The sequence below is a fragment of the Anguilla rostrata genome, chromosome 1, assembly GCF_018555375.3.
Source record: "Anguilla rostrata isolate EN2019 chromosome 1, ASM1855537v3, whole genome shotgun sequence".
NCBI lineage: Eukaryota > Metazoa > Chordata > Actinopteri > Anguilliformes > Anguillidae > Anguilla > Anguilla rostrata.
In genome coordinates, this window is record NC_057933.1 from 2,435,797 (window position 1) to 2,448,423 (window position 12,627).

General features: G+C 47.1%; 1 protein-coding gene across 1 annotated transcript in view; it reads left to right on the forward strand.

Annotated features, from left to right (window-relative positions):
* Positions 1–12,627, forward strand: part of grik3 (glutamate ionotropic receptor kainate type subunit 3) — a 127,887-nt gene continuing 115,260 nt past the window's right edge. The window contains 1 exon segment of the mRNA XM_064347221.1: positions 1–483. Within this exon segment, the coding sequence (XP_064203291.1) occupies positions 369–483 (115 nt within the window). The 5' untranslated portion in view covers positions 1–368.

Below are 12,627 nucleotides of genomic sequence, written 5' to 3' on the forward strand. Positions count from 1 at the left end.
CGTTTGCAAGAGAATCCAGACCGGTTATTGCCTCTCCCGAGCCTACCGACAGATAGCATCAGCGGTAGGAGGGGATACGGAGACTCCTGCAGGCTAATTGTAGCAGCCAGCGTTTGCAGGTGTAACACTGATCCCTCTGTGCGAGAAACTGGGGTTTAATCTAGGCGAGCCGTTCTGTGACTTAAGAGAGAGAAAGAGAGAGAGAGAGAGAAAAAAAAACTGGGAGAATGTTGTACCAAGTACAATGAGAACAGATTTGTCTCGCGCGCACAATTTCACCTGTGACTCCCGCGAACACAGATTTGATGAGCAATTTTGAAGCGTCTTTGGAATCTTAAAAAAAAGTGGATCTCGTTTATTTGACAATCATGAGAAATACTTGGTTGTCGCCGCGGAGTGCGCTTTTGGAATACTGTACAGCGCTTGTTTTGTCTCTCTTTTGGATTCAGTATTCTTGCGGGATGCCCCATGTCATTCGAATAGGTAAGCGGGTTCAATTATCATAAGAGTGCAAGACTTCGAATAATAGTTATTGACTCCTTGAGTTTGGCGCTGATGCCAGGACTTGAACGGAAGACTCGATTTCCTTATTTCAGTGAGCAAGTCTGGATCCCCCTGTGTCGCGCGGCTGCGATAGTCCTGCTGTCTGAAGCGTAACAGTCTTGTTCTGTGCATTTTTTAAATCTTTCGTTTCATTATTTCGATCACGTCTGGAACATCAGTGTGTGTGTGTGTGTTTGTTTTTTTTATAGATTGCTCTGCAAGGGAAGGGTGACCGTTAGGATGCTAATGAGAAACGAAGCGCGAAGGGAAATTATACTGCGAAAGTGAAGTGTTTTGTTGTTTCAGAGTGATCATAATTTAACCAAATAGAAATGTTTAAGTTTCAAGGGTAGGCACACTGACCAATCGTCGCGACGCGCGACCTTGGTTTGTTAATTCTGTATTTATCTTCCAATGTGCCGGTGTATCTCTCCAGTATTGCCGAGGAGGTTAAATGTTGTAGATTCATTGTATTTGTGCCCTAAACGTCGAAATATTTTATGATAAAAACTTGCACTATGACAGTGTATTTACTGCAATTTAAATGTGTGATGCTGGCATTGCCTCGCGGAATGCGCCTCCTGGGTTTGAATTGAGACGTTTACGACAATGATAAGTAACGGACTATCAAAAGATGTTTATGCACAAACAGCCTACACTTTCGCAGAAACCTTGTTTTGTAAACTGAAGGGTTTGGGTACTGCAAAAAAAAAAAGTTGTGTAAAAAGATTGGTCATATTCACAGGTAAGCTGCATTTGCACGTATATTTGGAAAATACGAGCAGCGTGGAAAGTTTGAAAAACAACCTTCACCGTTAGAAGACTGTCACCTCCCGCCACTAAATGTTCTTGCTTTGCGCGCGTGACCGTGAATTTGAAGTGGAAAAGTGCGCTCGCGGTGCTGTCTCTCCTTTTTGAAATCAGTCGATGAAAAACGTGAAAATTTCTCTCTCGGAGGCTGTTGATGCGATGAAACATTGTTCGTCTCGAGCAGACAGGGCTAGAATGAAGATCAATACGTTTTGTCTCGAAGCAAATAGCTTCTGACAAGTGCTTTAGTGCCACGCGGGACAAGTACTCAAAATGACATTAGAATACATTAACATACAGAAACAAAAACTGATGATGCGTGTCCAGCCACGGACAGACTACGTATGTATAGAACCCGTAAAATTTATACAATTTTTACAAAAGTGCATAACATTTAAGAGGGGCAGCATGAATTGATTCAGCGCCTTTAAATGACATTTTTTACAACACGCCAATTTTGGCCACAAATCTATTAGCTTGCCTGATAGAGACGATAGACAGGCGCAGGAGGCTATTTTTCTTCTTATTTTTATTTTTAGGACCATCAGTAAAACACACACCATCATAAACCCAGGAACATCTCTATGCAGTTAGATTTATAAAGCCTACATATAAATCCTACTTTTATAGCCTGCTGTCCAGCATGCGCTCTAACATGCACATGCGTGTGTGTGGGAGTATGCACGGTTGTGTGTGTGTGTGCGTGCGCGCGTGTGTTTGCATGTGTATGTGTGCGATTAAGAATGTGAGCACTAGTGTGTGTGTGTGTGTGAGAGAGAGTGAGCGCGAGTGTGTTTGTGTGTGAGATGAACGTGAGCACTAGTGTGTTTGTGTGTGAGAGAGAGAGTGAGCGCGAGTATGTTTGTGTGTGTGTGATTAACACCGTGAGCACTAGTGTGTGTGTGTGTGAGAGAGAGAGTGAGCGCGAGTGTGTTTGTGTGTGAGATGAACGTGAGCACTAGTGTGTATGTGTGTGTGAGAGAGAGTGAGTGCGAGTGTGTTTGTGTGTGTGTGATTAACAGCGTGAGCACTAGTGTGTGTGTGTGTGTATGTGTGTGTGAGAGAGAGAGTGCGAGTGTGTTTGTGTGTGTGTGATTAACAGTGTGAGCACTAGTGTGTATGTGTGTGTGAGAGAGAGAGTGAGTGCGAGTGTGTTTTCGCGTGTTTGTGTAATTGTAGGAGATGGGCTGTGCTGTGCTGTGCTGTGTGTATGCGATATGACACTGCATTCGCCTTGTTTGAAATATTTACCACGAGCAGTATTTGCTTTTGTGTTCTAAATGATCGCTCTGCATTCTTCTGTTCTGCATCCCGGCCCATTTGAACTTGTTCATTTGATGCATTTTGACACGCAGTTAATGAGTATTTTCAAGCCACATTTTGGTGCACTGAGCTTAATAATCACGCTGTCATGAGCAGATTCACATTAGGCAATATCATTATATTCATATTGATAACAGACCAGCACTGATGTGTCTATGAACTGTCCTTCAAATTTAAGGGCTATTATACTACTACTACTACTACTACTACTAGGGATGCTAATAAATTATTCTGATTTAACTGACATAATGACAGAATAATTATTGGATACTAGCTATAAATCTTTTCCCATTGAATTAAATAAGAGCCGTTTTTTTTCTGATGTAATCCAACATTCCCTGAATTTCTGCGTTTTTTGTTTTTTCAGGGCTTATGGATATTTGTATGTGGATGTGCTGTAAAGAGAAAAAATCTCAATAAATAAAAAAAAATAATAATAAATGTATTTTTTTTTATACCAGAAATTGTGAGAAGTGCTGAAGATAAACAAATTTGAGGAAATGCATCTAGCTTTGGAATTTTGGAATGGCTCCAAAATTGCAGATCATTGAACAAGCCGTTTATTGCGGGAACAACAGCACCAGCAACAACAAAAAACGTGCTGTAAAATCATTATTTTTTTATTACGCATAAATGCCGAAATGCTTGCAGCAGAACATGTTTTGCTTTCCACCCGCACCGCTTTCTCGCGTTCCAAACGGCGTACGCAGGGGTGTTTCCAATTTACGCGTTTGCGGGCTGACGTTGCGCCGGCTCGGAGCGCTGGGGACGGCCACCAGAGGGCGCTGTTTCGGCCTGAATTTCGAGCCCTGCACCAAACGGGCTTAGCTTGAGCGCTTGTGTTTGACCGGCTGTTGAGATTCATTACCAACTGGAAAGTCAATACGGTTGCCCGAGTACAGAGGCTGAGTTGCCGTTTGCTGAGAAGTAACCTAAACAGTTTTCAGGAAGTACACCATCTGTGTAATTATGGGTATCCAGCACAGCCTTGTTCAAATGGATTCTTTTTCTCTAACGTTGGTATTCAGAGGGGCCAGATGGTTTGATCAAAAACTCAGCCACTCAGCAAGCCGCTGAATATCCTAGAAAAAATGAACATTCTTGCCACTCTCTCTCCCTTTCACTCTCTCTCTCTCTCTTTCTTTCTCTCCTCTCCTCTCCCTCACTCTCTGCATTTCCTCCAATTTTGTGACAGTGTTTTAATGTCAGTTACTACATTTTTTTGTAGCTGTCAGGCTTGGTATAAGATTATCCCAGGTATTATTTGATTGGGTAAGATTACCTCAGGTCTTGTCTGATTGGGTAAGATTACCGCAGGTCTTCTTTGATTGGTTTGCTGTGAGGTTTTCACCTAGAGACAAGGATTCTGTGATCCGTACTTTCCTCCCACTGTGCAGACAGGGTCACCCAAGAAAGCACAGAGCCAGTCATCAGAAGAACCGTCTCATCAGAAGAACCCCGGTCATCAGTAGAACCCGGTCATCATAGAACCCGGTTATGGGTAGAACCCGGTCATTGGTAGAACCCAGTCATTGTAGAACCCCGTTGGGTTCCTGTGCACTTGTGGCAGGCGTGTTTCCCTGCCGTGCCTTCACAGGCACATTTTTGAAAGCCCTGAATGCGTCACAAATGCAGCAATGCAGATGTGTGTGTTGTGAGCATGAGTGTGTGTTTGTGTATGCACATATGAATGCGTGTGTGTGTGTGTTATTGTGTGTGCATGTGGGTGTGTTTACGTGATGAATTTAAATGGCACGGTGCATACTGTGGTGTGTGTCACCCTGGGTACCTGTGCTGTTCTCACAGCAGGTCATGTGACCTTATGATCGGACCTCCTTCTCATTCTGGAATGTTGGTCATACGGCCACACTGGGTCTCATTGCCAGTGTGAGGGCAACAGCCAATCAGGGCTCTTGGGTCGACCTGAGAATGTCAGTCATTGGTCCGATCTCGCCTGTCACTCCCTCCTTGTCTGCTGTTGATTCGATTCACGAAGCGGACACTGGTTATGCTCTCTGTTAATTGCTCGATTCGTAAATTGCACAATTATGCGCAGTGATACATTTTAATTTGTTCTGTAAAATTTGCCGATGTATGCATAACAATGTTGTCCTGATGTCGTAAGCTGTAACACGTGACTGTGTATTATGGGTGTTATGTTACATTTGTGACAGCACTACGTTACCTTTATGTAAGCTTTATGGTGGACAGTTCATCCGTTTTATTTAGATTTTTACATTTTATTTGGAGAGGTCCTTGAGCAAATCTTCGGAACCAGGGCAGATGCAGAATCCTGTTGTGTAAATGTTAGCTTGTATTACTCACTTGCCATACTTCTTTGTGTTAGTTGGCTACACAAGTAAAAAAAAAAAAAAAGGAAAGGAAACTGATGAAAATGTATGTAATCTGTACATTACCTGTGCTTGTGTGTGTGTGTGTGTGTGTGTGTGTGTGTGTGAGAGAGAAAGAGTGCGCATTAGCGTGTTTGTGTGTGCGTGAGTAGGAAATGGCTTCAGTGACTAATCACAGAATTGTAAAACATTGGTCATTTTTTTTTGCAGTTGAAAGCTTGAATGAGGCCAAGCACCATTTGATAGGTTTTTTTCCCCCCTCATTTCTGAATGCAGGAATTCAAACCGCAGACAGTGATTTATTAGACAATCAATTACTTTATCTACCTAATACTCAAAGTGCTTTATCACCGCCATCTAATCAATCAGGCTGCAGATTGAATGCCGGTCTCGGCCCTGCTCTCTTTGTGTTGTCTGAGGCAACAGTTGGCTTCTGTGCTACATCTCATTTCAATTTATTTCCATTTAAAGGTGGGGAGCATAAGCTCAAATCTGACATCCTCTGCTAATAAGTGTGTGTGTGTGTGTGTCGGTGCTGCCGGGCTCTCCTCCGGAGCAAATGAAAAGCAAACAGTGGGATGGAGACGCTCGAGCAGGGCCCCCTCCTCTCCGTGGCCCCCTCTGCGTTGGGCTGAACGAGCTGATACCGGAGGTGCTCTGTGCACTCGCCGTCGCTCCTCTGCGTTTGGAACGGAAGCCATGTTTGTTTTTGTAGGCCAGGACAAGCAGGGAACCCCCCCCGCAGGGAATAAACAAAAAAGAGCAGAGATTTCCACTCAAACGGACACAACTATAAAATGCGAAACCTACTCGAGAAACATACTCGCAATGGAAAAAACGGGTCGCAAACCAGCGGCAGCCTGGCGCTCGAAGCTTGTCTTTGTAGCCACGGCGTCTTGACGGGCTCCGATAACATAATTAAACCGCTAGCTGAGTGACGTCTGGAAGGAAGAAAAACAGAAGAGACAAACAAACTAGGCGAGGAACAACAACATCATCCCCCAGTGGTGATGAATTAAGATGGCCGTCAGTATCTGGCTGGAAATTAATATTTCATTTGTCATGTAAATTCCACCCTCCTGGGGACTGGGCCATGGAGATGGGCCTGTCAGGAGGGGTTGGGGGGGGGGTCCCACAAGGATAAGGAATCATGATGAACAACGGGGTCCAATATACTGGGCACCCCAAAACTCTCAGTATCGAGCACTGAAGCATTCTCTCTCTCTCTTTCACAAACACATGTGCCCTTGGATGCATTATCACACAGAACGATATCCACACACACAGAGAAGGGCTGTTTCACACATGCACACACACACGCATGCACCCACACAGTAACACACACACACACACACGCATGCACCCACGTGCACACACACTCAAGCACACCCACAGAAACAAACACGCACACACACTCACACAGACACACGTATTCACACTCACACACACAGACACACACACAGACACACACACACACACACACCGATGCACACACACACACACCCATATAAGGGCTCTCTCTAGTTCACAATCACACACACGTTGTCACGCCCTTATGCTTGTATCTTTTCTATCCCTGTCAGGCTGATGCGCTCCCCCTCCCTGCCCCCCCCCCCCCCCCTCCCCCCCCCACACCATTAGCTCCAGTAGCTGTAATGAGAGGCAGCAGCTGTTGGTGCCGTTGTGTGTGAGGGCTGCGGGTGTTTTTGAGAAGCGTGCGCAGTCTGGCGTTCTCTCTCCCTTCCGTCAGCAGAACGCCGCCTCCCTCTCCCTCACAGGTGTCTGAGCGACGGGGGGCCTTTATCTGTCTCTCTGCCGCGAACGTGGTGAAGGACACGCAAAACACCCCCCCCCCCGCCCGCACAGCGCGCTACGCTACGCACCCACACCCGCTTCCCCCACCGGCTACACAAACGGCCAGAAACAGGCTTCGTATCGCGCTCACTGGACTGGAGAAAGCTGAGTCAGTGCAAGCCAAGCAGCCAGAACCGGGCGGCGTGTTTCTGAAGCTCACTCCTCCTGGTCCTTGTTGAGAGACGTCGTTCACTGGCACCAGTATAAGTGTTTCAGCCACCCATTTCAGTGCAAGTCAGTGGCATCAATGCAGTCAAAGTGCAAAGTCAGTCATTTTTTCCCGCAAGGAAATGTAGTCAAAATAGGTGTTTTTTTTCTTCTTCTCATGTCTCCCCTTGTGCCGACTTGTTTAATTATGATGTTATTTGGACGTACACTGTAATATCTTTGGACGCGTCAGGGACGAATTGCGTCACTGCCGAGTCACTGCGCCTCACACGTTTACTCCAGTTCGTGCAACATGGCGGCGCCCACAAACTGCTCTTCATGGGCTTCGAAAAAAACAAGCTTTTGGCCGAGCCGGCGGAGAGCCCGCGGGGTGACGTCACAGTGACATCAGTCCGTGTTCTCTCTCCGGTCTGCGGTCCGACGTCCCTCCGCCACGCGCGCTCGCTGCACCGGAAAAGGTTCGCGGTGGAGCCGCAGCACAGCCCACACCACGCCAATTAGTCCCAAACCTAATACCCCACACCGCACACCCCCCCCCCCCAGCCCAGATTAGCGGATGCGAGCCTTTTCCCCTCTAATGGCCCTGGCGTTAGCGCTGGCATTAGCCGCCATCTTCTCCCAGGATCCGCTGATCCACTCTGCACTGTATTAATTACGCCACGGCCAATGCCAGCCCTCCCTCCCTCACACACACACACTCACCCCACACTCACACACACACACACACACAGACACACACACACACCTACACACACACACACTCACACACACACACACCCACACAGACACACACACACCTACACACACTCACACACACCCACACACACAGACAGACAGACACACACACATGCTTATGCTGCCTTAAGAGTCAACTCCAGAATTATGGGCACCATCCATGCAATGATTCATGTTTCGGGGTCAAACATATAAAAAATGATTTTATTTGTATAATTTAATTTTAGCAATTTTCCAAACACTAAATGTTTTATTGAGTTCAATATTTTTTTGTTGTTGCAAAATAAAGATTTCAGAATTATTGGCACCCCTGTGATTAATATTTGAAGAAGCCACCTTTGGAGAGGACAACAGCCCTGAGCCTCTTCCTGTAATGTCTGACGAAGCTGGAGGACACTGGGATTTTGGAGGGATCTTGGACCGCTCCTCCATGCCAAAAAAATTCAAGATCCTCCATATTCTAAGGTTGTTTTAGCGCTTATGGACTACCCTCTTCAATGCAGACCACAGGTTTTCCGTTAGGTTCAAGTGCAGAGACTGATATGATTGCAAAGCATTGATTTTGTGTTCCTGCAAACATTTCTGTGTTGATTTTGATGCATGGGGTCATTGTCCTGCTTGAAAGGTCCATTTACAGCCAAGTCTAAACCTCCTGGCAGAGGCAACCAGGTTTTGGGCTAAAATATCCTGGTACATGGTGGAATTCATTATGCCATTGATCTTAAACAAGAGCCCCAGGACTACTAGCAACAAGCCTCAAAGCACCGATGGTCCACCGGCACATTTTACTGTGGGTATCGGGTGCTTTTCCTTGCACGCATTTGTCTTTTGTGAAATATGCTGTTGGTGTGCGCGGCCAAGTTCAATTTTAGTTTCTTCTGACCACAACACGTGATTCCAGTTGCAGTTACAGTCATGCTTGGAAAGGTTCAGACACTTCATTTTATGGATTACCCTCAGTAAGGGTTTCATTCATGCAACCCTTCCAGAGAGCTTGTTCACACGGAGGGGATTCTGACGGTCTAACCGTTGATTTTGAAACTTGACATCTCTGAGATTCCGCCAAATTGTGCTGTTCTGAAAATGATCTAGTGGGTGCAACCTCATATTTATACATTTATTACATTTATTTATGGATTTATAGCCCAATGAAACAGGAAATGGTGAAAGGCAATAATACAAAAAAAAGCATTTCATCTCAGATGCCACTTTTTAATTTTATTTAAAATGTTCTTTAGAGGTGACAATAATTTTGACCCATATGCGTTTGAGAAAAAAATACTCAGTTTTTTAAATAAAAATAATTTATTAGAATGAAAGTAGTTTCTGCAAGAAAAAAAGGCTGTTTGTGCAACCCTTGTGACATGGCAGTGGCATCTAACAGTTCATTTTTTGAAACTTGGTAACAAGATGCTACTAAACTGTGCAGTCCTGATTTATTATTTATGTATTTAAAAATTTTTATGTTTAAATTCCTTTTTGAGGTGCCAATAATTTTAACACATATGATTTTTATAGAAATGACTAAAAAAGACTAAAAGTTTTTTATAAAAAATAATTTTTCTTATTTTATTAGAGTGAAAGTAGTTTGAGCAGAAGATTTGAATCGTTATGTGTGTTGTTTATTTTATACAGTCAGTTTTGCTCATTTTCATGAAGGGCACCAGTTGACTGTATGTATGTAATTTGTTTATATATTACTGCACTGCGTTCTCAAACGAAAGGAGACATTGGTAGCTGGGGGGGTGGGGCGAAGATTCAGTGACGAGCCCAGTTCTGTGATTGGTGGGCTGGCTATTTATTAACCGTTTCTTTGAGCAGAAAAACAGGTTATGGGTGTTGAAGCGAAATGCACACACACAACAAAAAATCTAATAAAAATAGCGTGCGGGCGTTACTGCAGATCCTTTAGAGGCATTCTGAAATCATTTTACCTGGTCACAGCCGCAACGCGTGATTGGCTGGTCGTTCGATAACGCGCCGCAGCGAGTAACGCGTGCGATGTTTCGAGCCGGGGGGGGCGGCCCTGTGACACGGAGGGCGTCGGGTTTCGCTGCGAGCCGGGCGCCACTCTGAAGGCAGATGGCGTTTTCACATTACGCCACTAAGTGTGCACTCTGGAATGAAGCGTCTGATGGGGACATATGCTTCGGCTGATCGTTTAAATAAATAAGGCCCGGCTAACGTGCTAAGCTAACGTGTCCTCGCAACGCCTGCTTTTTTTTTTTCCTCTGGAAAATGTCTGGCGGTCCTGTTTACGCGAGCGCGATGCACGCGCCCGCTCGTAATTATCATAATTATTTACCGCGTTAATAATTAATCAGAAGCAGTCTGGGGCGTTTAATATTAGCTTCCTTTGGTCGTGTGAGGACTCAAACACAAGGCAACCTTCCAGAGCTACAGTATGGACAGCTGGTCTCGCAATATAATTAGCCTTTAATGTGCACGGCATTAAGCCAGATATAATGCGTTTTACACCCACACAATGTAGACTTCAATTGATTTTTTGTTTTGTCTGTGTGGGAAAGAAATGATGGCAACGCAGACTGCCTGAGTACGTCTTTGAATGTTTCTTAGCGAATTTCAGTTCTGTAGACCAGGGGTGAAGTCAACTGGATTCTTCCACAATGCCTTTCATTACTGAGGAAAGTAGTTCACTGGTTTCCTAAGTGGTGTCTGTATGTGTGTGTGTGTGTGTGTGTGTGTGTGTGAGACAGTGACCTTGGCCTGCGGCAGCTGAGTTGAGCTCACTCACGAGGTGGAACATTTCGGAAAAGCAGGCCGGGCAGTTTGGGTTTGTACCCCTGTAAACGGCTCCAGAGCGAATAACGGAAGGACTGGGAGAGGCGCTTGGGTCCCGGCTGGGCGGCAGCGTCTCCTGTAGGAGATTTTCGGAACGCGAGCGGAAACTGGGGAGGGGGGGAATAGGGAGGAGGGCGGGGGGGCATGAGGGCGCTCGTGGTGTCTGTACTTTGTCTCCCGGGAGAGGATGTCATTATCCCAGGATGTGCTCCTTTGCGGAGCTGACAGGCACCCACCCCCCCCACCCCCCCCTCACCCCCCCTTACACTCCCCCAACCCCCCACCCCCACCACCGCCCCTCCTCCGAATTCACAGGCTGTTGCCGTTGCTGCTGCTGTTGTCGGCGTCGTCCCGGTCCACGATCCGTGCTTTTACGAGGGCGAAATCAAATTTCACGCGCTCCGCATTCGTCTTTATTAATGTGTCGTGTCACCCCCTGCTTCCTCTCTCCGGGGGGGGGGAGGGGGGGGGTCAGACAAACCTCCTCCACTGGGAATTTCTCCCTCCATTTATTCCTTTTTTTCAGTTCGGAGTTCAGTGTCGGAGCAATGCGGGTTAACATTAGCAGACGGGAGGACGCTGTTTATTTTTTTGGAGGGGGAGGGGAGGGGGAGGGGGGCCCGGGGTAGTGGGTGGATGTTTTGGGCGAGGTGAGCAGGTATGGGGAACAGAATTTCCATTGTTCTACCCTGTAAAAGCTCAATTACCAGCAAGGCAACAGAAGGACTGGCAGCTCGTTTAGCTGGTTAATTAGCTCCAACCTCTCGATCCCAATTTAAAACCGCCTTTGTCGCCGCCATTGTCGCTGGATGAAAAGGATGCGGGGCAGGAGGAGGGTTTGGGTGGAGTCTGTTTGCACCTTTCGGAACGCTGCAGAATTTCACAAAAAAGGGGGGGTGGGGGCACAGCCCCACCCACCTGCCCTGTCCCAATCTGCGACATTAGGCCCCGCCCCCCTCCAAGGAGTCTTGCTTGAGATATATACATATACACACATACACACACACACACACGCACAAAATGATCTGGAATTTGATGGGTCTCACTCTCGTATGATGAATGACACAAAATTCCTGTCCTCGGCTGTGATGTGGTTAGTGTGGCGGGGTGTCCCCCCCCCCTCCCCCCCCCAACCTGCAAATGAGCTGAACATTGATACCACTTACGCTAGCGACCCGCGCGAGGGAGAGAGTACGATGAACACCCCCCCACCCCCCCACCCCTCCTCCCCAAACCAGAGCTGCGGTCCGCTAGTTAGCGGCTTAGCGGTGGGCGCTGGCGCGTGATCGCGTGCCACAGAGAGGCCGTCTCCGCTCTCAGCCCCGACCTTCAGCGCCACGAGCCGCGCTGCAAAGGTCAGCGTGTGTGAGCCGTGTGTGTGTGTGCCATGTGTGTACCGTGTGTGTGTGTACCGTGTGTGTGTGTACCGTGTGTGTGTACTGCGTGTTTTCTGCTGTTCGTTGTTTTATGAGGAGCGGAGGAACAGGGACGACGGTCGGCATTCACCCGTGAACGGCATGACACAGAGCCCCCCACCCCCCACCCCACTCACACCCACCCCCCTCCCTCACACCCCCCCCCCCCCACACCACTCACAGCCACCCCCCACCCCCCAGACCAACCCCCCTCCCTCACACCCCCCCTCTCCTCCCGCCTGTTTCCCTGAGAGATAAAAACTGCGTCTCTGCCGATTCCACACAAAAACACCCGTCTTCAGAGACTGCAGGGTGCTACAACTGCTCTGTGTGTGTGTGTGTGTGTGTGAGAGAGAGAATGTGTGAATGCATGTGTGTGTGTGTGTGTGTGCTTACATGTGAGAGTGTGTGTGTGCTTGTGAGTGTTTGTGCTTTGTGTGCGTATGTGCCAATGTGTAGATGGGTGTGTAAGTTTGTGTGCACGCGCCTGTATCCCTGTGTGCTTTCATAGACACTGGGGGGGGGTGGTGGGCAGGGGGAAGCGATCAGACACAGAAGAAGCTGATAATCACTGTAATGTTAATCTCAGTTGGCGGCGATGACGGACAGGGAAGGACATTATAAGC